Here is a 25,319-nt window from a genome sequence, read left to right as displayed (position 1 = left end):
GTATTTCCTAGAAAACTGGCGCCCCTCCCCCCCCCCTCCTCCCAGGAATATGATCAGGTAACTTTCATGCAGTTTAATCTGGCATCCTAGCCAGTTTAACCTGACAACTGCGTTAATCTGACACCATATCAGGGGTGAATATGTTACGTAATCTTCCCTACTTAAATTGCATAAAAGTAAGTCAATGCGCAATTAAACGCACATAGAGTCTAAGGATTACGTGCACAAAGAGGAACCTTCCAGCACTTTCAAACTTGGCACCAGTATGTCGTATTTCGTAAAGCCTCCTTTCACTTTCTTTTTAAATCGTTTTGCAGTTTCTCATTGGCTCACACGAAGATGCATCCCCAAAATCGACGGGATACTCGACTCACTGCAACAAATGACAAGGAATCGCATGAAAATTATCCTTGTAAAATTAGGAATATCTGAAAAGCAGTGAACGAACGAGATGCTCATTCGCGTGCTCTCCCAGAAATTCTATTGCGTAACTCCTGCGGTCACAGTGGATTGAGTGCGCCTCTTTCTTTTTCTGTCAAACTGCCTTAATTGGTGATTCTTGAAAAGGGAAAACAGTATGGCTGCCGCCTTGAAGTGACGCTGACAAAAGCAAAGCATGGGATCGATAGGTGTAACAAGCCCGTCGTTCGGTTAAAGGAAGGCGACAGCGTCGCAGGAACACCCGAGTGAATTGAATAAGTTTGGCGCGACGGTCACGGCTTTTCAGACGGCGATTCCCTGTACGCACGCGTAAAAGACCGTGGCTGTCGTAAGGCGAAATCCAGCACGAAGGTCAGTGCACGAACTAAAAAAAAAGTTAAGCAAAGTGTAAAGGGACGGTTCGGAAAGACCTCCGCGCTTCTGCTGCGCGCCGGCAGCAACAAGTCATTTGCATTACGCGCTCGCGCGAACTGCTCGCCGAGGCCAACAGAAGCGCAGGTCGGTGCGAGGGAAGCACGAGATAAAAGGAAAAGCTAGGAAATGTACAAACAGCAAATGACCGCCGCGTGCCAGGACTTTTTTTTTTCCCTCGGCAGACATTTCGAAGTATTCGCTTTCTCCAAACCTGTTTGCGCACGCGTCTCTTTGCACGCCTCCGCCTCACTCCCTCCGCGTTCCCTTTCCGGGCCCTGAAGCATTTTTTCTATGCCGCCGGCAATGCGAGTGTAAGCCACCATGAAATGCACAGCTACACGATAGGAAGTGACCGACATTCCACGACCAGCTGCAGGCTTGTCAATCGTGCATCGCCCGGAATGATGGTAAGTGGCCATTGGGCATCTTATTTTTAACGGAATTCGCCGAGTGGGCGGGCGAACTGGTTCGACTGAACGTTGATTAGTGTACTTTTAAGCGCAACTTATCCGTATCTTCTCATTTGCATGCTGCGTAGATTCAGAATTGTCAGCGAAGTGGAGGGGAGCGTTGGCTTGTTATGAGTGAGGCCCATAGCTCGTAAAAGGTGATAGAGCCGAAACTAACTTATTGGCATGCGGGCACTTAGTTGGGTTTCGTGAAACTTGCATCAGTGTTCTACTCAGCAGAAACCGGCATTATTTGTTTTCGTCGTTCCATTCATGGCTCCACCTTCGGGAAGCATTGCGGAAGCCTCTTTGTTTTCAAATCGAACCATTTCGATAATGGTTGATATGCGAATCGGCCTCGACGAGCACACAAACGATGCCGAGCCGTTAGACACAATGGAAAGATCTTGCAGATCAAGGCGCACAACTACGTCCGAGTAGACGGGTTCTTTGGGACCACTGTGTGGATGCACGAAAGTTCTCTTTATCGAGTCATTATTGCATTGCGACATACGAGAATGAAGGAGAAGGCAGAACAGAGCGACGGAAGCCTTCGATGTGTAAGCTCGTATAAACTAAGAATAATAAGCGGAAGCAACACGTGTTCTACTCGCCGAGAGCTTTAGAGGGACTTCGCTCAACATTAACCCTTATTTCTTTCGGCAGGTACTTGTGTTCGAAGCTCTTGTGTTCGGATATAGCCTCAAGGCAGATTGGAAAAGATCAGCTATAGCCATTCTTTGGGCCTCTGGACTTTTAGTGCATTTAGCGTGCACATATTATATTTCAGTCTTTTTGATCATAATTACCGATGTCACAATAACGGGTTATTGCTTTCGGTCAGGCCAATTTCCCATGCTTGCTTCATTTCATCGTATGAAATCTAGCTGTTTGTAATGACAAGTTTCCGTGTGCGCGTTCTGAATACATTTCCAAAATTTATCGTGGAGCTCAATGGTGACCGCGTAACCATTTATTGGGAACGAATTAGGCCTGTGATATAGGAATCGATATTTTATATCAACATACGTATGATTCCAAAAGCCTTCTTATGACAATACTGCGAGAAAACAAACGCTTTGTTGACATGCATAATGTCGATAAGGTGGATCTGAGCTCTGCGCATTCACTTACATTGTATTTGGAGTCGTTCATCATCAGCAATTGCGGTCACTGGGCACCTTAAACCACCTTTGTTCATACGTCTTCGTAAAGAAAGCCCGTGCTTTTTATGCGCGCACCTAATTAGTTTCGCCGAAGATATATCGAACTTGAACGCAGTGCAAGAAAGGAGTTTAGCGAGCCAGAACCTGGCAAATGTAACACTCTTTGGTGCGTGATTTACGAGAATTTTCTATCGTTTATACAAATACCGCCAGGCCTCCAAGTTCATAGCTGTAATTTGTATCAAGCATCGATGTCCCCTATATGTTAATTTCAATTGGATGCAGTGTGTAACAGTGACACTTAACTATTCACATCACAAAGCCCCCTCCGCCTTTCTCCACCTCTCCTTCTCCACAAAAAAAGCTAAGTTGTCCATTCTTCAACGATTTAAGAATCATTACATATGCTTCGTCTGACAATATGTTCATTGAAATAAAACTGTCAACAAGTGTCACGCGTGAAAACACAAAATGTTTTTGACCAATCGCAGCGATAATTTTATCCCTCATCTGCTCACTGATTTGTATCTCGGCGTTTATCATCTACGCTCAGCACTGCGTCCCCAATCGTCCGTGAAGAGTAGCAGCCCATCTTTTTCTACGTTTGGATTCCTTCATCCGGCTTTCCCACTGCTGTACAGGATCATTACGCGGCTTGAATAGGGTAATCGTTCCAGCTGCCTTAACAGGACAAGGCCGGACGCGTAGCAGTTTTTGATGCCTGAAGCTCCACTAAAACATAACAAAAGAAGCTACGCCATCCGTCAGCATGCACGCAAGCTTGTGTCGTCAATCTGCGAGAGAAAAATAAACAAAGACTCCTTTGTAGCATCTGCCATGTTCCAAATTGCTAGCCCTTTCAATGTATTACCACATTTCGATGATCATGAAGCCGCGGCCTCAATTATCGACGAGGTGACAATACAGAAAAAGCTTAAAGAATCATGAGGGTGAGCGCGTTTGTCTGTTTCTGTGTGTCTTACTATGTGTTGGCGAGTGTCCTTGAGTTCGCCTTTAGCGGGGCCAAAGCGAAGGAAAGTGCGGGTGCGTTTGTGTCAACAACAAGATGGGCCAGTTGGAAAAGGTTGCATAAGCCTAAGAGACAATGCAGCCTCCAGTTGCTCCCGTAACCTGCTTCGTTTGCTCAAAACAATGAAGCATTGGTACTCTGTTGGCGCCCGTTAATCGCGTCTGTTTCTGTTTACGCAATCGGCGTGGCTCCGCACACCACCCTCGCCCACTCAAGCCACCGCCACTGAACCGGCTTATCACGCAGCCTGAACCATGCTCAAAGCCAAGCAGAGCCGCAGACAGCGATTGAGCTCACAAGCAAGCCATAACAGCTGTAAACGCTTAGCAGTGCGCATGCTAACCTCTCTAAAATGCTCTAATAGCACAACGCCTTGCAAAAAATAAATGTTAACAAAAAAATTCATAAGTCTACATCAAGACAACACCGGCCGGGTGAGTCGACGAAGGTAAGTTTCAAGCTTCTGTATTGGACACAATGTCTTCATGTCTGGAACTACATTCATAAGTTCTCGGCTTTTTTTTTTCTGTTGCAGATTGCTTGGAGCAATGAGTCAAGGGCAAGCACTTGTGCTACGCGATCTTCGATGCGTTAAGTGAGGCAAGCCAAGAAAGGTGTGCAGCTAAGCATGAACTTGCGCAAGTGATACTCACTCAGTGTTTCTGGAGAGGCAGGATGGGTGAGTGAATACTTACTGCACACTTTATGCGCTTGTTGTAGCAAACTGTCGAGCGCTTATAGTTATTATATATCTGGTAGTGGCCTCGTATTGACTGTGCTCCAATGACGAAAACAACGTGATGGCTTTGCTTCCCGCTACAGTTTATCGCATGGTTACGGCAATTTAGATCTGTGTTCCACACTTTATCTGAATACTGACGCAACCACGGAAAATGTTTAGTCTGAACTTCCCTGGCAACATAGATTCACATTTTCTTTTTACCGCGTGAGCTTCCATATTCTAGTATTGCTATATATCCAAGCTTCCCGGCGTGATTTGTTGTACAAACAATACATTGTGCCCATTTGTGTTGAGTAGGAATAAAGCCAGGCACTTTAGGCAAACTTGGCGAAACATTGTAACTTACAGCTTTCTGTGTTTCTTCCTGTCTCTTTTTCCCTTTCTTTATTTCTTCTTTGTTATTCCTACTAAAACAAGGGCAGTTGCGTATCAGTAAGTTATCGCACTTTATTATCATTACGCTTGTCATTTCTTCTTGTTTTATCAGCAGTTAACGTCCTTCAGCTTTAGTAGTAAAGTTTCTTCTTCTTTTACCGTTGGACATCTGTGTTTTCTGTTTGTTATGAACAGAAGGCAAGACAAAGTCACTGGTTAGAAAATTAATATATATATATATATATTATACTTACTGCAGTGGAAGTAAGATAATATTATTCGTTTCTTAGTCGATCTCCTCGTGAAGAAATATGCTTTCTAATGTCGGAAATTAATATTAATGTGCTCTACAGACAAAAACATGTTATGGTCTTGGTTCATTTATACGTGCACTCTTTACACTTAGTTGCATTTACCTGTGATATAGGAAGACCTTTACCTCTGTTGTGCTTTGCAATATTGCTGCGTTCTACCCACTAAGTACAGATATGCCATCATTAACAGTGTATAGCTGTAATGGCAAGTTGCCGCTAGGTACCCTGTCTTTAAGGTTGGTTGCGCTTGTCCTTTATGTGCGAATAACGTATTTGGACCCGGGTTATGTCCACGTAAACAGAAATTGAGAGTCCAAGATCCATGACATAGTTCTTTTTCTTCGTTTGAAAATTACTTGATTATTCCTTAGTAATCCGTGTAGCGTTAAAATATAAATCAGATGGAAAGTACTAAAAGCAGGCCTATATGCTGAGTGCTTATACAAGTGAGCAGCAGAGACTTACTCGAAGCACCTGTATACAGAGAGTGGGATTATATTGCAGTGTCAGATATGAAGGGCAGGTGGCCGAATAAAAGACGGCCAGCTGAACTGACGAGCAGCCTCATCTATTTGATGCCACTGTGTATGTGATCCATTTAGCTTTGACAACCAGTCCGCTAGCGCTGCAAGATTTTGAGCCTTGCCTGAACGTAGCAAAGACCTCATACACAAGTATAAACAGCAATGCGTTTTCCTGATCATTGCCTTTGATGCGCAATCCCAGCGTAATGAACGTGTAAGGGTCCGGCTTTTTCCTGGTAGCTGCCGGCGTTGCGAATGCATTGTGTAACATTCCCGCGTGTGGTTCGTTTTTGCCCATCGCCTATCTTTGTGGAGTGTGGTGGAGCTTGGAGAGTGGCCAGCTGATAAACATTTATTTGTGGAAAGATGTTGGGAATTTTCAACAAAGGATAAGTTGTTAAATCGACGGAAGGTGACAGCACGACGTCATCTCAGACCATTTTGGAAATTAAGCACTGCTCACAAACTGGCGTGTGTATGGCCAAGCCACAAGTGCTGCAGGTTCAACGATTGTACACAACTCATAAAAACAGCTGCAGTAGATTTATAACAAAACAACCTAAGTTCAAGAAAAGCAAACGCAAAATATAGATACACTAAAATCAGCATATTCAGCGCAAGTAAACGAAAAGAATCACGAAATCAAGTTGAGCCAGTTGTCCATGAAAACAACAATATTGGCACAAAAAAGCAGATAAAAGAAATAACTCTGAAATACAAGACCGCGGTAGGTTTAAGAAACATAGACGATCTATGGTTTACATGTAAAGAGAGTATGAGATCTCTTCGAGCCGATATTTAGAGACCATTTACAGCTTGGACAAAGTAATCAAGCAGTCCCCAAAAGGATGCCGACACCGAGTAACAGTTTTCTTTTTCCTTCTCTCTCGCATGGAATGATAATGAGACCTCTCTTTGCTGTGTCAGACGAGTCCCATAACCGACAAACTATAGTTCCGGGCTAAGGCCTCTCTCATTCGCATATCGTTGACGCGTCCCAAAGCAGTATTGTCTCTTTCTTGCGGAACGTCAGGCCAGCAGACAGAAACTAAAAGCTACAACTTCACAATTGGCATCGAATGCCAAGTTTCGGGCTGATACGTTGTTTACGCATTATGCCTTGTGCACAGCCGACGGCAAAGATAAGCATTATCCAAGCATTTGCGAAAGACACTTGGGCAAGCTTCCAGTGACCTGAATCTTAAACAGCGTAGCCCTTGACACGGTATGCAAGAGAAATTGATAACTGCACCCTCCAGCTTTCTCGCTTCACATGCAACTTGGCAACCAATATAAGCGCGATATGCCACTTTTTCTCGAGTGTCCTTGACATCTTGACAAGGGAAGATCAGCTTACTAGTTGATATAAGCTGGATGAAACGGGGAAATTGACCATGCCATTTTTTTAACGGCGTTGCCAGTACCATATATCGGCAAAGTAAAATGAACTCGGTCATTCTCACTGGGATGTTATGTTTTGTTTTTGCTCGGCTTGCACGTGGACTCAGACTAATTACAATTCTACTGAGCTGGGCTCACTCTGACTCAAACCCGCTAAAGATCTATGCTCAGACATGCGTCAGTTGAAGTAAATTCCACTCATTATGGCTCACTCGTATTCATACATCAGAATCCGACAGAGGTAGGTTCACCTGGCGTGGTTCTCACTCATTCAGGCTTTTTAAGGAATTGAACACATCAGCTAGTAAAACCCCAAATAAAAGTTCAATATGCACACACCGACTCCAGCCTATGTGATGTCGAAGAACTTCCGAAACTTTCCGAAAGTACTTCCAAAAAGTAGCTCCCCGATAGGCAAGTGGCGCTGAAACCAACCTCGCTCAAACTTACCTTAAGACAGCAGCGGCAGTTCAGATAGCTTAATTAGGGAGCATAAGACTCATATCTCGCAGGAAACGTGCGTTCATGATGGCCTCTAGCCATCATTAGTATCGCAGCTAAGCGTTTCCACGTCCTGCATATGCAGGGTGTCCCAGCTAGCTTTAGCCAGAGTTAAAAAATATTAAGATGCCACATTGCTGGACAGAACACAGGTAATGTTCTTGGCCCTAGCTTGGAGATAATCAAACTTATATTTTTCATTCCGCCTAGTTAGATGATTAGTATTCATTAATTATTCAACTTCTCAAACATTATAATTACATTGGAAGTGTCAATGAGAAAATTGTAGAGCGACATGAAAAACTCCCGATACAGCTTTCTGTTGCTCAACACGTGCTACACAAAAGTGTTTTTCCGAGCGTGAAAACCGCATAACTACGAAGAATCGAGGCCCTCAATGGCCGCGAGATACACATTTACCTCTAAGTGTTCTGAATTGGATACCTCTGTAAAAATTTGACAGAAATATCTACAAAAACACGAGACAGGGCAAAAAAATATTAGCTTCTAACGGCATCTGAAAACATTACACTGGCCAAACGAAACAGTTCACTCGATGTTACACTGAACGTGCACAAAACTTCATTGGCTGCAAAAACACCTAATCATATTTTTTCATCCATTGTAAATAACGCGAATACCTTACTTATTTATTAAAACGAATATATTTTACCTTTAAAAAGGTAAAAATATACGGTCTATATATACAAGCACGCCAAAAGAACAATGATCCCATGTCCCATATAGCAAACCGACATTTCTTTTGTCACAGCTGGGTTCATAACCCTAGCAGCCGACAACGAAGCATACGCTGGTTATGTGTTCTACTTCGGTTGTTTCCTTGCAGCTCGCTGTAGCATGCATGGCTTCCTGCATTTATGTTGTCGCTACTCTAAATACATATAAGCTAGTTGCGAGCCAGTTCATGTTGTTGTGCCTCACTGGTACATTAGTTCTTCGTTTACATTTTAGTTCTCCGCGACATAGGTTAGGTTACCGAGGTTATCTCCGTACCACTTCAGCGGAGCAGTAGGACTCCCCACTGAAATATCACTAGCCCGTATTGCACCGTACCGCTTTACATATTGTTGAGAGGATGACACATCTGTAGCTTCATTTCCGACCGACGTGCCTTGACAAGGAATCCCCTGACTAGCATCATCGCCTTCGTGATAACCGTCTGGGAAATCTCATCGAAACAGACTGGCGTTCCCTGTATTGTCTTAACCGCCGAGGCAATTTCCTCACCCGCCTTTGGTGCACTGCGAGTAATGTTCCCGCACACCGGTTGGTCCTACCGGAGCGTAGGGTCTGCAGTGAGCAATGTCCAACAAGACAAGGCGCCGAAGCCACCCTGCACATCGCCAGCCGAGGATAAGGCCAAGGACCACACACCTGCTTCCCCTCAAGAAACGTCATCCGCGGTGCCTGCCGACAAAGCGGCCCTCAAGCGACAAGTTGGACTGGGAAGTGCAGTCGCCCTTATTATTGGAAGTATAATCGGTGAGTTACCTTCACGTTGGCGCTACATCCATTTCGTGATGCTATCCTTATAATTCAAGTCGCTGTTTAGAAAAAAAAACATACAACTACGCTCTTCGTTAAAACGGGACGAGACTACGAATACTGTGAATGTTTCGCCGTATTGCGTATTGTTACGTATATGCAGTATTTCATGCAATGCCGTTTTCTTTTGTATCGCCATGCCCTATTGTTTCTTTGTCGTTTATTAATATCCGGCATATCGTTTGGTATAGGTTGCGCAAGCGTTACTGAAGCAAGCGATATCATTTACTCATTGCTAGAAATGAAGCAATGCTTGCCAGCGTCACTACGCACGAATATCTAACTTGCTTTAAGATGAGTCAATGGTGTGCAACCTTCATCACTTATAAAACTTTCGCTACGCGAAAACAGAAACCTACCCGTGCATGATGCAAACAGACACCGGTTGTCCAGGTAGGAATTTGGAGTCTAAATACGCCACAAAAGATGCTTTAGATAGGAAATATCATGGCAGAGAAGAAAATGACAATACTATTGACTTCTATGATGGCTGTGGCACCGGTAAATGTCGTTATGACATAAGATTTGCCATGGGGTGATGATCTGAACCATCTCGGTTTTCCTGCAGTACTTTCGATACGTGTGCGAGGGCGGGGAGCACACCATAAATATGGATTTCTAAAATTTATGTAACTCATCGTACATTTGTCTCAAATAGAGGCAAACTTTACCAAGGAAAGCCTTTAGGATTGTCACTTGTAATGCTTTAAATGCTTATTTTATTCTGTTACGCAAATGCATTATTTCCCTTTTTTTCTTTCCTTTCTCCTTTTTTTGCAGGTTCGGGGATTTTTGTTACACCTAGCTCCGTATTCAGAAACTCCGGCTCCATTGGGGTAGACCTGCTAGTGTGGATTGTATGTGGAATCTTAAGCATCATAGGTGAGTTTGTTCTTCGGCAAAGACAGATAGTTTCTTTTTTTTGCATTTTTACTGTGAGCCCAATACCTATCTCAAAGGGACTTCACAGCATTCTTATGCCATTTGATTCGTAAAGTTAAACAATCGATTTTTGTAGACTATTCGAATAAATTTGGTTTGTCTTTAACGTTAAATTACGCAAGAGATAGTCGTATGACGGCAGAAAGACCAGAGTTATTTTTGTATATACTGTGATGGCGGCAGGGTTTTCAAAAGTTCTACGTTACTTAGGAGCTTCACCTGAAAAACTGACCTCTCAAGATAAAGAAACAATGAAATTTTTTTCGGCATCCACTGAACCAAATTTTATGAGTCGTTTCCATATATTTATAGTAACTCCTGAAATTTTGGTATATTCTCTAGGACGTCAAATTTTTTCAGAAGATTGCCAAAGATATTATTATTTCCAAAGTTAAAGCATTATTTGTGGAGCTATGTAGCTGAGCAATATACGTGAATACCTTAACTTTTATCCTACATTTACAGTTATTTAAGGTGGTCAAAATTGTTATGTTTCACGCAGCTATATATACACCGCAACTAATTTGGGAAGGGACTCTTGCAGAAGTCTCGCCAACAATATCATCATTTCATGCATTCTGTGCAATCACATATCGTGTCTCTCGCCTTTCAGCAATGTGACAGATACAATTTACAGCATCGTGTCTATTTTTGGTGCCAGGTTGTGGTGTTGCAGAAGATGTTCTGCAGTTTTTTTTTTATCTTACTGATTTTCGGCAATTCATGTCAGCAATAGCACGCTCTATGCCAATGCTGTGATTGCGAGAGTTCGTATAATTCAGCTTTCTGTCCTTAAAAAAATCATTTGCTACGCCTAAACTCAGAACCTAATTGCGTTTCAGAGATATTTCAACAAGTCATTGGAATTAGCCCCGAGCTGAAGATTCGTTTTAAAAGCCACCACGTTGTCATGTTTACTTCGTTGAGGAAGCCGCTGAAATATCGGCCGTCCATTCTGCAGCCATGCCACGTTAGAAATTTTGGTTCACTGCTCGGCATACATTCATCGTTTTTTAACAAACCCCCCGGTTAATTAGCGTGATCAGACAACTTCAAGCGCTTTGCGACGTTTTTTTTTTTTTTCTGCGAGGAAAAAAAAACGCGCCCTGTCTGAATGACACCCTTCGCAGACCAATGCCTGAACTTGAACTTTTACACGCCAAACGCGGATCACGTGACTTGGCGTCTGCACCTCCGGCAGGCGGGCTGTGCTACGCCGAGCTGGCGATGCTGCTGCCGACGTCGGGGGGAGACTACGCGTACCTGACGGCTGCCACCAAGGGCCTCGGTCGTTTCGGCGACGTGCTGCCTTTCCTCCAGATGTGGTGCTTCTCTCTGGTGTTGGACCCGATGAGCGCGGCGTTGCAGGGGCTGACCTTCTCCAGCTACGCGCTCAGCGTCATCTACCCAACCTGCCAAGCGCCCTACGAGACGACCGTGCTCGTGGCGCTGGGCTTCACTAGTGAGTCGTACCAGTGCGGCACGCGGTGTTGTGCTGTAAGAGAATTCGAATACGCGCGACACGCTTTCTATCCCTCGGTGTCGTCATCGTGGTCATTTTCATCGTCATCTCTGTATTGATCATATTATCACTGAGAATGATCGTCACCAGCCACGATTACATCCTCTTCTGGACGAAGGCCTTTCCCAGTGACCTCCGGTTGACACCGTTTACCGTCAGCTTACTTTCACACAACCGTTACACAACCGTAACATGTAACATTACACAACCGCAATAAATCACGTAACATGTAGCAGCATCGCACTGTACAACTCATCATCATCATCATCATCATCAGCCTCGTTACGCCCACTGCAGGGCAAAGGCCTCTCCCATATTTTACCAACAACCCTGGTCATGTACTAATTGTGGCCATGCCGTCCCTGCAAACTTCTTAATCTCAGCCGCCCACCTAACTTTCTGCCGTCCCCTGCTACGCTTCCCTTCCCTTGGAATGCAGTCCGTAACCCTTAATGACCATCGGTTATCTTCCCTCCTCATTACATGTCCTGCCCATGCCCATTTCTTTTTCTTGATTTCAACTAAGATTTCATTAACTCGCGTTTTTCCCTCACCCAATCTGCTCTTTTCTTATCCCTTAACGTTACACCTATCATTCTTCTTTCCATAGCTCGTTACGTCGTCCTCAATTTGAGTAGAACCCTTTTCGTAAGCCTCCAGGCTTCTGCCCCGTAGGTGAGTACTGGTAAGACACAGCTATTATACACTTTTCTCTTGAGGGATAATGGCAACCTGCTGTTCATGATCTGAGAATGCCTGCCAAACGCACCCCAGCCCATTCTTATTCTTCTTCTGATTATTTCTGTCTCATGATCCGGATCTGCAGTCACTACCTGCTTTAAGTAGATGTATTCCCTTACGACTTCCAGTGCCTCGCTGCCTATTGTAAACTGCTGTTCTCTTCCGAGACTGTTAAACATTACTTTAGTTTTCTGCAGATTAATTTTTAGACCCACTCTTCTACTTTGCCTCTCCAGGTCAGTGAGCATGCATTGCAGTTGGTCCCCTGAGTTACTAAGCAAGGCAATATCATCAGCGAATCGCAAGTTACTAAGGTATTCTCCATTAACTTTTATTCCCATTTCTTCCCAATCCAGGTCTCTGAATACCTCCTGTAAACACGCTGTGAATAGCATTGGAGAGATCGTATCTCCCTGCCTGACGCCTTTCTTTATAGGGATTTTGTTGCTTTCTTTATGGAGGACTATGGTGGCTGTGGAGCCGCTATAGATATTTTTCAGTATTTTTACATATGACTTGTCTACACCCTGATTCCGTAATGCCTCCATGACTGATGAGGTTTCGACAGAATCAAATGCTTTCTCGTAATCAATGAAAGCTATATATAAGGGTTGGTTATATTCCGCACATTTCTCTATCACCTGATTTATAGTGTGAATATGATCTATTGTTGAGTAGCCTTTACGGAATCCTGCCTGGTCCTTTGCTTGACAGAAGTCTAAGGTGTTCCTGATTCTATTTGCGATTACCTTAGTAAATAGTTTGTAGGCAACGGACAGTAAGCTGATTGGTCTATAATTTTTCAAGTCTTTGGCGTCCCCTTTCTTATGGGTTAGGATTATGTTAGCGTTTTTCCAAGATTCCGGTACGCTCGACGTTATGAGGCATTGCGTATACAGGGTGGCCAGTTTCTCTAGAACAATCTGCCCACCATCCTTCAACAAATCTGCCGTTACCTGATCCTCCCCAGCTGCCTTACCCCTTTGCATATCTCCCAAGGCTTTCTTTACTTCTTCCGGCGTTACCTGTGGGATTTCGAATTCCTCTAGACTACTTTCTCTTCCATTATCATCGGGGGTGGCACTGGTACTGGACAAATCTCTATAGAACTCCTCAGCCACTTGTACTATCTCATCCATGTTAGTAATGATATTGCCGGCTTTGTCTCTTAACGCATACATCTGATTCTTGCCAATTCCTAGTTTCTTCTTCACTGTTTATAGGCTTCCTCCATTCCTGAGAGCATGTTCAATTCTATCCATATTATACTTCCTTATGTCAGCTGTCTTACGCTTGTTGATTAACTTCGAAAGTTCTGCCAGTTCTATTCTAGCTGTAGGGTTAGAGGCTTTCATACATTGGTGTTTCTTGATCAGATCTTTCGTCTCCTGCGATAGTTTACTGGTATCCTGCCTAACGGCGTTGCCACCGACTTCCATTGCACACTCCTTAATGATGCCCACAAGAGTGTCGTTCATTGCTTCAACACTAAGGTCTTCTTCCTGAGTTAAAGCCGAATACCTGTTCTGTAGCTTGATCTGGAATTGCTCTATTTTCCCTCTTACCGCTAACTCATTGATCGGCTTCTTATGTACCAGTTTCTTCCGTTCCCTTCTCAGGTCTAGGCTAATTCGAGTTCTTACCATCCTGTGGTCACTGCAGCGCACCTTGCCGAGCACGTCCACATCTTGTATGATGCCAGGGTTAGCGCAGAGTATGAAGTCTATTTCATTTCTAGTCTCGCCGTTCGGGCCCCTCCACGTCCACTTTCGGCTATCCCGTTTTCGGAAGAAGGTATTCATTATCCTCATATTATTCTGTTCCGCAAACTCTACCAATAACTCCTCCCTGATATTCCTAGTGCCTATGCCATATTCCCCCACTGCCTTGTCTCCAGCCTCCTTTTTGCCTACCTTGGCATTAAAGTCACCCATTAGCATAGTGTATTTAGTTTTCACTCTACCCATCGCCGATTCCACGTCTTCATAGAAGCTTTCGACTTCCTGGTCATCATGACTGGTTGTAGGGGCGTAGACCTGTACAATCTTGATTTTGTACCTCTTATTAAGTTTCACAACAAGACCTGCCACCCGCTCATTATTGCTATAGAATTCATGTATGTTACCAGCTATATTCTTATTAATCAGGAATCCGACGCCTAGTTCCCTTCTCTCTGCTAAGCCCCGGTAGCACAGGACGTGCCCGCTTTTTAGCACTGTATATGCTTCTTTTGGCCTCCTAACTTCGCTGAGCCCTATTATATCCCATTTACTGCCCTCTAATTCCTCCAATAGCACTGCTAGACTCGCCTCACTAGATAACGTTCTAGCGTTAAACGTTGCCAGGTTCATATTCCAATGGCGGCCTGTCCGGAGCCAGTGATTCTTAGCACCCTCTGCAGCGTCGCAGGTCTGACCGCCGCCGTGGTCAGTTGCTTCGCAGCTGCTGGAGACTGAGGGGCCGGGGTTTGATTGTGTTGTTCATATAGGAGGTTGTGGCCAAGTACTGCACCAGGGTGGCCAATCCTGCTCTGGTGAGGGAGTGCGTTACCGGTTCTGGTCACCGGGATCAGGCCACACTCCAGGCTTGTTTATGTAATTTTATCAACACGCGGATTTTTTTTTTAATCCGGTGGAAAATTGCCGGCACCGGGATTCGAACCACGGACCTCTTGCACGCAAGGCGGGTGTTCTACCTCTACGCCACCGCTGCGCCCTCATTTGCAACTCAATGTACAACTCAATTACTCAATATTTTCGTGCCAAAATAACAAGAAGTAGCATTTAACAGACCCGTGAGTATTAACAAAGGTTATTGCACATCAAATAAAAACTTATTCAGAGGATGCAAGCCAGTGAGCAAAAATTTCATGTCATTGGGTATAAAGCTCAGTAAGTGAATCCGAATATTCTAAAGCCGGTTCTCAGAGATGGCGAGCAAAGGGTTAAATAAAACACTTTTAAATTTCAGCTCTCGTATTGAAACACCAACTTTCAAATATTTGCGCTAAACTGTATTTTACTCTCTTCCGCAGCTCTAGCAACCGCCGTGAACTGTTTCTCTGTGAAGACTTCTGCGAGAGTTCAAGACATCTTCTCTAGCATCAAGTGCCTCATCTTGATATCAGTAATCATTACTGGAGCAGTATTCGCTTTCAAAGTTACTCGTAAGTTGAAGCTATTTTTCTGCTCATTTACGTAGTACAGCACATGGTAATTGAGGTTCGCAGGTAAACGCTGTGTGCCCCTTTATAACTTTATACGGCGCAATGCCCGATCAAGTTATATAATTGGGGCGTTTGAAATGTCCTATATTGTGTCGTGCGTGGCTGTCAATTTTTTCATTCCTTTTACCCCTAAATGCAAATTTCCGACCTACCAACGTAAATAAGGTACTGTCAGACCAACAATGTCACCATACACACAACACTGGCAAAGTGGACGTAGACACAATGTTGCGTTTACATCTCTCTTTACGTTTCTTTTACCGGGAGGGGGAGGGGGGAGGGCGCTGTCAGTTCACTACTAAATCTTATTCAAATCCACATCATGGTAAAGTTGGTGTAGTAGGCAGCAACGTTATTCTCTCCATTAGTACTATACAACTATATCTCCCGTATATCTCCTTACTTGTCAGTATCTCCTTTTACTTGTCCTTCACAGCACGAGTGTATCCCTAATGCCCGGCAGAGTTGTACGTAACGCAGTTGAGCGTACTTGTGCGGAGTGTGATTTTTCATAGCTTTATCGTGGCTTTAAATTAATTTCGTGAAGATTCACTGCAATGAGGTTCGTGTTAATATATAGTGCAGTGTCCAGCCTAGTAATCTTTATGACATAGGACAGCTTACGCAGTTTTAGAGTAAGCAATCATTAAGTTAAACCAGCAACTGCCTTCAGTGGCTATTACTAATAAAATCCTGTAACCGCATACCTTCTATCTCTTCCAATCACGTAATGCTAGAAGCTCAAGTGCGTTTATTTGTTCTGTCTTGTTTCATTTTTTTGCATTAATAATAACACTCTCGTGGTGTAGCCTGAGACGTACTTGCACAACCTTCATATTTTAGGTCGGTAAACAGTTGTCAAATAAATCAACTATACGTAATCCTCTCATAAATAATGACTGAACATTATTAAAGCCGCGAAATCTAATTTTCTGTATTCAGGCGCACACTTTGCACAATCAACGTTGGACCATTAGCGTGAATCTTTTATGAATGTTTAATTCACATCAGCTCAGTCGCCTTGATCAGAAGCATTAATTGATTCTACATAGGGATTCTACGCAAATGCAAATTTTACATATGGCGCAGTTCGATTTGCGTGTTAACTGTAATGTTGTGTCTCCCACGGACTATCTAACATTTTCTTTTGACATCAAGCCAGTTCCCGTCAGACAATATTTGCATAAAGATAAGTAGGCTGTATTGGCCATAAAGGGTTGTCCAATAAACATTCAGGCGATATTTGTAGCACTGACTGCGTCGAGCTTCTGAAGAACTCAAACTGCCTTGGCCTTGTGCATGCCGTAACGTGCAGTCTCTGCAATGATGTCAAGCAGTGCGTTGAGCTTACTGGTGAAAGCTGGACGTGTACAGAGTGGTGTTCATTTCAGACAACCATTTTCAAGACAAAGCATTGTTCAGCAAGCCTGAGTCCGCAAGCCGACTCGTCCTTGCATTTTACGGCGCACTCTACTCCTACGGAGGATGGTGAGCGTAACCACTGGACGCATTTTTAAAGCGAAGCATGCAAAGTGCCTCGATCGGTCAGTCATGCGGCAATACTTCGTGCATTCTCGGGCTTCTTTCATGCTTGCAAAAACACTGCTATCTAGCGCACATTGAATAGAAAGTTGTGTCGGTATGTTTTCATGTTGCTCTACAATTTTATCACTCACACTTTTCAACTAATTATCAGACTTCAGAAGTTGATTACTCAATTAAGACTGTGTCAATTGAATCGAATGCAAGAAAAAATAATCTGATTATCTCCAAGCAATGGCAAGGAACATTACCTTGGTTCTTTCTAGCTACGTGGCATTTGTATATGTTTAATGTTTGGTTGAAGTTTTGTGGGGCATCCTAAATAAGCTCGAAGTAGCCTGTATACTGACCGAAAATAGCATTCCGGGCATTCATGCGGTTCATCCGATTAACGCTCACAGTTGAGTAATTCACCAACTTTGGCAGAACAGAAAGCAAATGTTGTGTTCCAGTACTGAGAATATAGCATCATGCATGCTCGTATGTTAGTAAAGCCGCTTGATCCTTTAGAAGAGAATTTCCTTAATGTTCGAAGTGCTGCTGATGAGACGCGGAAAGCGCTCTCCCATCAAGGAAGTTGTGATATTTATAAGCCAACAGGCTCAGATACTGATATAACAGTGTATGATGTTTACAGTGTAGATACAACAGTGTAGATACAACAGTGTATGATGTTTTTTTTTCCTTTTCTAGAAAGTTATACTACTGCGTGCGTCACGCTTCCAAAACGAAAGCACACTCAATGAGGCTGAGTTTCATTTCGTAGCAAAGACAGACTGAACAGCTTCTTGGGTCAGGAAACGCTCATTTGCGGAAGCTTGAAAACTTGTAGGCAGTGGTACGCATTTGGGCTGCTTGGTTCATAATTACGAGCAGAAAGCCGCGCTCAACAACAGGACGAAGAGAGTGACACACACCACAGCTCTAACTAGCAACCAAGTGTCAGTGCTGTGGTCGGTGTCCCTCTCTTCGTCCTGTTGTTTAGCGCTGTTTTCTGCTTGTAGGCAATGTTCCCTGTGGCGAGGCAGCCAATATTCTATAGAGCGTGTATTTCTTACAACGTTGTAGACGGAAGTAATGAATATATTTATCACTCGAGAGTTGTGATGAAAATTTTGGCAATCATTAACAGTTCTCTATGGGATGCATCATGTACCAGGCTACTATATGTTTTCACTATGTGCTATGTCACGCACTTTACAAATAACCTTGTGGAAACTGTATATGTATAGACTCGAAGGCATCATTCAATTGCCACTCAGTGCCACCTAGTTGCCCATGAATTGAAAGCCTGTAATTTTCTTTACCAGGAAACAAATATGCCTAATCGCTGAAGAGGTGACTGAGCCAAACAAGAACATTCTGAGAGCCACCCTGATTGGTATCCTAGCAGTGACCGCCATCTATGTGCTGACGAACGTCGCCTACTTCGTCGTTCTGGACCCGAACACCTTCGCCACCTCCGAAGCCATCGCCGTGTCCTTCACCGCGTCCACGTGGGGTGCCAAAGCCGCCGGCGTCATACCGGTCGCCGTTTCCATAAGCACGTTCGGCACGCTTTGTGCCGGTTTCTTCAGCGCTGCCCGGGTCATCCTAGCCGCGTCCAGACAGGGACACCTAGCCCCGGTCTTCTCCTGCATCACCGTCCACTCATCGACACCAGTGGCCGCGATCATGCTCCGTGGAAGTCTGGCCTTGGCGTTCACTTTCATCGGTTCCATTTCGTACCTGATCGAGGCATCTGTGTTTCTAGAAAATGTGTGGGAGATTGTGGTACTCCTGTGTCTCCTCAGCCTCCGCTACACGATGAAGGACGCCCACAGACCTTACGCCGTTCCGTTGCCCTTGGCCGTCGTCAAGTTCCTCGTTTCTGTCGCGCTGGTCGTGATACCCCTGCTGCGACCCGTCGACTACGTGCAGTACGTGGTCATTCTGGCCATGTTGGTCGCCGGCGGTGTGTACTATACTGTGTTCGTTGCGTTTTCGTGCAGTGTTCCAGGAACTAAACCCCTCACACGGTTCATCCAGAAGTTACTGCTTTCGGCGCCTTGCACGAACGACCTGGAGATCATGTTGAAGGAGAAACTGTGATAAACCTAAGCGTTGTCATGGTTTGCAGAAAGCCTGACTCTGTGTGGATAATCCCGGAGGAGTATCTGCGTGCTACGTGTGCGAAGAAATCTTGTTAACGATGGTGAGCAGCTGCTCGCTTACATCATTAAGGCTTCACATCCATCAATTGCGTTTCGCAGCTAGGCCAACGATAGGATGCGTAGGCGTCTGAAGCAGGCCGCCGACAAGATGCGCATAACAAGCGCCCAGCTAGCTCACAGCTTTCAGAATGCATTGCTTTTGACATGACAGGCGGATGGTTTTAGAAAACAGTGTGCACTATATTGTGAATCATTGTTCTACATGGAACTAGGAAGAAGTGAGTGTGTTCAAAAGTAATGATTGCAGTGTGCAGTGTAGTTGGCAGTCTTCTGTTCAGCACGTGTATACAGTCGGATTGAACAAGGGCCGCGGAAGCAGCATTCCGGTTAGAGGAGAATGTAAAAGGATTGTGCATTTATGTTTAATTAAAAGGCAAATGAGCCATAGTAACCAAGCGCTAGTCTTTCAATATGACCCACTCCAGAGGCTTTCGTCCATCCCTGTTTCGTTTCCTTTTTTCTTCCTTTCTTAGTGCAGAGAAGCCAGTTATAGCTAATAGACATATTCCATTTATGTGTTCTAATATGACCAAGCGGCATTATTGTATATGTGGCATAGGTGTGATATGAGATTATTTGATAGGAGTGCTCAAGTTCGGGTCGACTTCTCCACCTTTCTGCAAATAAATTCATCCACTGCTACTGCTACGCTGACGAGATCTTTCAGCTGCTTTGTCATTCGTAGTTGGCATACGCATCGGTCGAGACTGGAGGGTCACGCCTGCATCACTGTCTGAGATTGCGATAGGGCTGAGAGCTCAAAGCGGTGAAGTCATGCTAGCGGGCTTAAATCACGTTGTTCACACAGTGCCTTAATTTACGAGGCATGACGCCAACAAGGGGATATGGGCTGGCCTAATGTAAAGACCAATTTTGCGTGCTTCTCTTCCTCTCTTTTCATAACTCGTTATCCGCCATTCTTACTACTCGCTGACAAATTGCCATAAGAAATAGCATTAGATTAAAATTCTTACATTTTCGAGGCCCTCGGTCCTTAGTCGGAAAAGCACTCATGCAGATGGACTCGATTGTGATGCTGGACATATTATTGGCGAAGATGACCATGTAATCGCCAGAGCCACTTTCGAATGAAAAAAAAATGACTTTGGGACCTACCCCCCCCCTCCTCGCCCGCATATTTCTTCAGCTGTGATTCTCGATAGAATAATACACTACTAGCTGAGGAAGATGTTCTAGTGCTTTTATTTACCGGTGTCGTATGGTGTGGTGAGCTCATCGTGTTAAGCATGCGCACACCTACGACTAATTTAAATTCTATTCGGTTTATCATCTTGAATCTGGTCAAATGGCAAATTTAACAGGTTATTTGAGGCCCCATGGTAAAGGAGAATTCGAAGCCATTAATTCAAAGCCCTGATCGCAGATAAATGACAAGTAAAACTGGATTATCTGCTCCGTAACCATGCCGATAATAGCAGCAAAAAGAGAGAAACAAACTGCGGTTAGATGCGCGTATAGAGTTCAATTAAACTAATAATAACGTTCCACGTCGTTAGCAAAGTCTCAAAATAACTCAGCCCTCTCGCCCTGCATTAGAAGTGCATCTACGAAAAACTGGGAAATAAATCGAGCAAATAAAACACTATTTCAACAAACTAAAAGAAAGCAGCCCTCTATGAAGCATAAAGACGAGGCAATCTTAATTCAATGAAATAATTAAATACTAATGAAAACTCGCGCTTCAACGACAAGATCAGTAGGTGACGTCTACCCATAGAAATATTTCCTCGAAGAGAGCTAGTTGCAATATAGGTTGGAGAAAAAAAACGAAGCATCTGTACCTTGGTTAGCTTAAGAACGAACATTTGTAGCTGCCACTGTAAGCCTCAGTATGTTTTAGTGGTAACATGCGGAGCATGTCGTCATGCAGAGGAGTTCTTTGCCTCAACTTACGCCTTGTCAAAGCTATTGCACACAGAGCCAGCGGGAGTCCCTTCTTCATTTGTGAAAAACGCGTGCGCTGGCAGGTCTCTAAGTATGCTGTGCCCAGCCTACTTCATATCCAAATAGAAAACCGATGTTTCTCGTTCAGATAACGGCCTGTGACTAAGAGTGGCTATTAATTTACCTTGACATGGCGCGGAGCCAGTTATAACATAAACACGAGAAGTTCAGCGAGAAAAGTAACGCTGGGATCACAGGCATGCACACGGCAAGTACCGAAACGAAATTTGCGCATCAAATGAACAAGCTCAGAAAATCGCGGACTCAGGGAGGTCACAAGGAAATGGAAACGAACATGAAGAGTCACCAATTTAGCGAAAAAAAGCAATGATATTACAGTGTAATTGTATGTAGTTTTTTTCTTTTCACAACTACCTACAGCGCAATCAAGGAATTACGCAGGACGCGGTATATGTTAGAATTGGCCAAAAAGACGAGCGAAGAACACACAAAAAGAGGCATACGAAACACGAAAATTCGTCATCACATTAATTACCTTCGGAAATAACGCAGCTTCATAATATCAGTCGGTAATACCCTTTGGTCAAACTTTTATGCGTCCATGAAGATGACGGGTGCTGAACGAGTTTTTAAAATGAAAGGTGTGGGACTGTATTTCCCGAGTATTTCCGGGCTGCGTAACATTAAGTGCGCACGTTGTTTCTATTTTCTCTCTGTCGGTCTTTAATTTTGAGCCTCCTTTCATAATGGTTGTTTATGTTTCTTTATATCATTATATGAGCACAGGGGGGCATCCACTCGCACATTCAATGAGTCGCTCTCTTTCTCCTTATTTTCATCCTCCTCCTTCTCAGAACGACCCGCCCTTGTCACACCCTCCTTTTGCGGATCGTTCGAGCCGTGCGGATGCATACGAGTTGCTTGCGCTCAGCTGTGGGCATGAGCGTGGCTCTATCCTGACAAAGGCTGCAGGTGCGGCGAATCCCATGTTGTTCTAAGGCGGAAAATACGGCATCGATTGCTCACTCGCGCGTCGCGACTGTCGCTTTTCTCACACGAGAAACCGAAAGGCAGGGAAGGCTTGAAGCAGGAAAGCAGTTGCCCAGCTGCGATTGCCATCACGGTTTCAGTAAACACAGCTGTTCTGCTGCGGTGTCAGCATTGTGCTCTGCCACGTGAACTATTCTTTAGGATGAAGCTTTAGCTCGGGAGCTCCTATCTAAATACATGTAAAAATAGAATTAGCTTTTATCGGCAACCACTGCACCGAACTTGACGAAGTTTGTTGCATTTAAAAAAAAATCAAGTGACTGCTGGTTTAGAATTTTTGATGGGGGTTCCCCTTCTTTTACTAAAAATTGGCAAAAAACGTAAATTTTCAGAAAACTAAGCCATCAAGTTTATGACTCCGTTACTCAGCAATGAAAAGTGATATCACAATTCTGTCAATTGCATGCCACAGTACATCTGAAGCGGACAAAATTACTGTGTTAAACGTGAATCTCAAAACATTTACCAAGGCGTAAATACAGCTTTTGCAGAACCCTTGTACACAACGTAATAAATTCACGTAATATATAAATTGACATATCGAATTTGTCTGCTTTGAATATTCTAATGGATGCCGTTTAAAGAACCGCGATACTTGTTCTTGACGGAGAGCTATTAGTTTGTAAACTTCGTGCTTCTATTCTGTACGAAGTTTTCAATTTTTGAAAATTTTGAACAAAATTCATGCCCTAAATCGAAATTCCGTTTCCGAACGGCTACTAGAAATAAAATTCACGAAGGTCGCAATGTGGGCTTGTTGGTAATGCATATTGAAGGGGTGTACGGTAGCGCGATTAAAAGACGGGACAAAAAAGACACACAGGGACACACACTGTGTGTCCCTGTGTGTCTTCTTTTGTCCCGTCATTTATTCGCGCTACCTTACACCTCTTTAGGGTCACCAGAATGTAACTCTCTTTTTCTCAAATGCAACAAATTTCATTAAGATCGTTCCAGGGGTTATCTCGGAAAAGCGTTTTTGCGTCCTACATGAATTTGAATAGGCCGCCTCGGAGTTGCCCCGACCTAATGGTTCCTCTTAACACTGTTGTACGATAGTTAGGTTTATTTTAAACATTTGTCACTTTTTCCTGCCGCAATGGCGCAGTGAATCAGGCGTCCTACTGCCGAGTACGAAGCCGGGGGTTCGAATCCTGGCCGTGGCCGGGACGGCGGTGGAATCGAATATTGCTGGCGCGCTTTGATTTAGGCGCACCTTAAGGAATCCCAGCTGTCATCCCATTTCATAAAATAATCTGGAATCCTCCATCTTGGCGTCCTTCACATAGACCCCATGTCGCATTCGGACGTTGAAAGCCACGAAGGACCTAATCAATCTTTATCCCTTTTAAGCATATCGTAAAATTGTCACCTTTTTCTTTCTTGGTTAGCCTGTAAAAGTCCGCATACCCAAGTGTCTAAGAAACAACAATGCGCCACACGTAATATAAAAAAAAACAATGAACCATCATGGGGGATACCATGAACTTGAAGCAGGAATCTCATTAAAGAAATCTGAAATCTGTTTTGTGTAGCTTTCTGCAAAGAGTCCAAGATGCTAGAGGACGATGGTTGCAAAACCCGGTCAACAGACATTTGCTCGTCGTTCTCATCAAACAATGTTCTTTTTACCACCATTGTGCCCTTCGTATGTTAATAAAGGGAAAATGACACATCATCCTAATCATAGCAATTGTTAGAAAGGAAACCCGTTTCGAGAAAATCCTTTCAAGGAAATCCTTTCTAGGAATCCGTATGGGTTTCCTTTATAGCACTTGGTATGGTTAGGTGGAAGTCTCATTTTTCTTTTAATAATTACTGCCCTCCACCATGCGGGTTTCCGCAGAACTATTACGTCAAACTTTCGTCTTTTGACAACTTGTTTCGTTAACCTTCAATTTTGTCGCAAGAACAAACTTCTGTTCGTGGATGAATTGTAGCTAGGAATCGTCTATTGCTCGCTCGAGAAAGAATTTCTTAAACTGCCCAGTACCAAAATAGTCCAGGTCACAATTCATCCGTGCACGGAACTGATACGACCAATCGCTTCGCTTTCAAGTAGATCATCAGATATGGTGCTCAGAACTCTAGCAAGCTGCGGACTCTAGGTGTAGCGGCGGCTTGTTGGGTTTTTCGAACTTTACGTTAGCCGTTATGTTCACCTCAGAGAATCGCCTGTTGCGGTTATTTTATTGCGCTAACAGATAGTTGAGATGATCTAAACGGAAGCAAAAGCCTGTTAAACCATTCAATTTTGCCGAGTCTGAGTGTTACATGCCGAACACGGCTGACTGCAAGTTTGTGATCGAGCGAGTGGAAGTTGTGCTGAGCTCTCCCTGACCGCATTGTTTGTTGTGCGCAGCCTATACCGCTACATTTGGGCTTGGATTAGACAAACGGCATCCGTTCCACAGCCAGTAAGTTCTCCTGTCCCGGCCTGGTGCCGAAGCATGTCCTTGGTGCGGGCTGCTGCACCTTTGACTGCTGGTGAGGAGCGCTCTGCTACCGCCTGCTGCTCCTCCTTCGCGCTCATCGGGCGCGCAACCCGACACGCGGGCGCGCTTTCCTATACGCGTTGATGCGGCTCCTGGCACTGCCGTTGGGAGAAGGCCACTGCCGGCGTAAATGACGTAATTAACGCGACGGTGCCGGCAGCACCTCTGGGAACGGCTGCGTCCCTCGGCAGTGCCGTGTGAGAACTTGCACACGGTTGACTCGGAAGCACCTGGTGAGCGGCGTCCGGTGTTCCGATCAGACTGCGTTCGAGGGCTCAAGAACCCATTCGCCAGTGTCAGCGGAGGCGGCACCATTCAAGCGACGATTTTCCCCTCGTGTTACTTGCGCGCCTGAGGTCGCTGGCACCGGTCTCCATGTAGTGCACTCGTCAGATCGAGATGGGGGAGAGAGACCAGACCAGTGGCGCTATGCAGGAAGGCCCAGGTATTGGCAAATTTAGGGATCTCCGCTAGCTCTGGCGAGACCCTTAAGCCAATCACATAATGGTGTCGAGAGATAAAATTGAACCCTCGGTAGGCCTACAGTTTCGTTGGCTTACCTAGGCTCACTCTTGAGCTATCATCGCTTGGGCCTTACCTCGTGGGTGGTCGAAATAGAAGGACGCGCGTGGTCAAACCATCGGCGTATCCTTTCGCATGTTTATTGTTCTACCCAGTGCTACCTGTACACGTGAGTTACGCAAAAAATGTTTTAGGATGTATTTTTATTAGACACTTT

The 25,319-nt window shown here is 44.4% G+C and overlaps 1 protein-coding gene across 4 annotated transcripts; it reads left to right on the top strand.

Moving 5' to 3' along the window:
• Nucleotides 1-968: 968 nt before the first annotated feature.
• Nucleotides 969-24,592, top strand: LOC139050543 (b(0,+)-type amino acid transporter 1-like). Of its 4 annotated transcripts, XR_011508941.1 has the most exons (9): nt 969-1,262; nt 4,036-4,179; nt 8,666-8,860; nt 9,704-9,805; nt 11,067-11,327; nt 15,163-15,294; nt 16,746-16,842; nt 18,207-19,090; nt 24,448-24,592. XR_011508941.1 is itself a non-coding variant. In XM_070527058.1 (8 exons), exons 2-8 carry the CDS (start codon nt 4,176-4,178, stop codon nt 18,985-18,987), a joined length of 1,572 nt encoding a protein of 523 aa, XP_070383159.1. In that variant the 5' UTR covers nt 970-1,262; nt 4,036-4,175; the 3' UTR covers nt 18,988-19,763. The 4 variants fall into 4 exon arrangements, 3 of the variants coding, with proteins under 3 accessions (XP_070383159.1, XP_070383160.1, XP_070383161.1); XM_070527058.1 differs by lacking the exon at nt 24,448-24,592 and having other exon boundaries at nt 970-1,262; nt 18,207-19,763; XM_070527059.1 differs by lacking the exons at nt 969-1,262; nt 24,448-24,592 and adding an exon at nt 3,553-3,948 and having other exon boundaries at nt 18,207-19,763.
• Nucleotides 24,593-25,319: the final 727 nt, after the last annotated feature.

The sequence above is a fragment of the Dermacentor albipictus genome, chromosome 10, assembly GCF_038994185.2.
Source record: "Dermacentor albipictus isolate Rhodes 1998 colony chromosome 10, USDA_Dalb.pri_finalv2, whole genome shotgun sequence".
Lineage (NCBI taxonomy): Eukaryota > Metazoa > Arthropoda > Arachnida > Ixodida > Ixodidae > Dermacentor > Dermacentor albipictus.
Note: the sequence above shows the minus strand (reverse complement) of the source record. Positions and strands in the feature narration are given on the sequence as shown.

What these genes read in the sequence shown, in the direction of transcription:
- LOC139050543 (XM_070527058.1), top strand. An exon ending in CGTGGCGCTGGGCTTCACTA is followed by an intron (nt 11,328 to 15,162) that starts GTGAGTCGTACC and finishes TCTCTTCCGCAG; the next exon opens with CTCTAGCAACCGCCGTGAAC. An exon ending in ATTCGCTTTCAAAGTTACTC is followed by an intron (nt 15,295 to 16,745) that starts GTAAGTTGAAGC and finishes TGTTCATTTCAG; the next exon opens with ACAACCATTTTCAAGACAAA.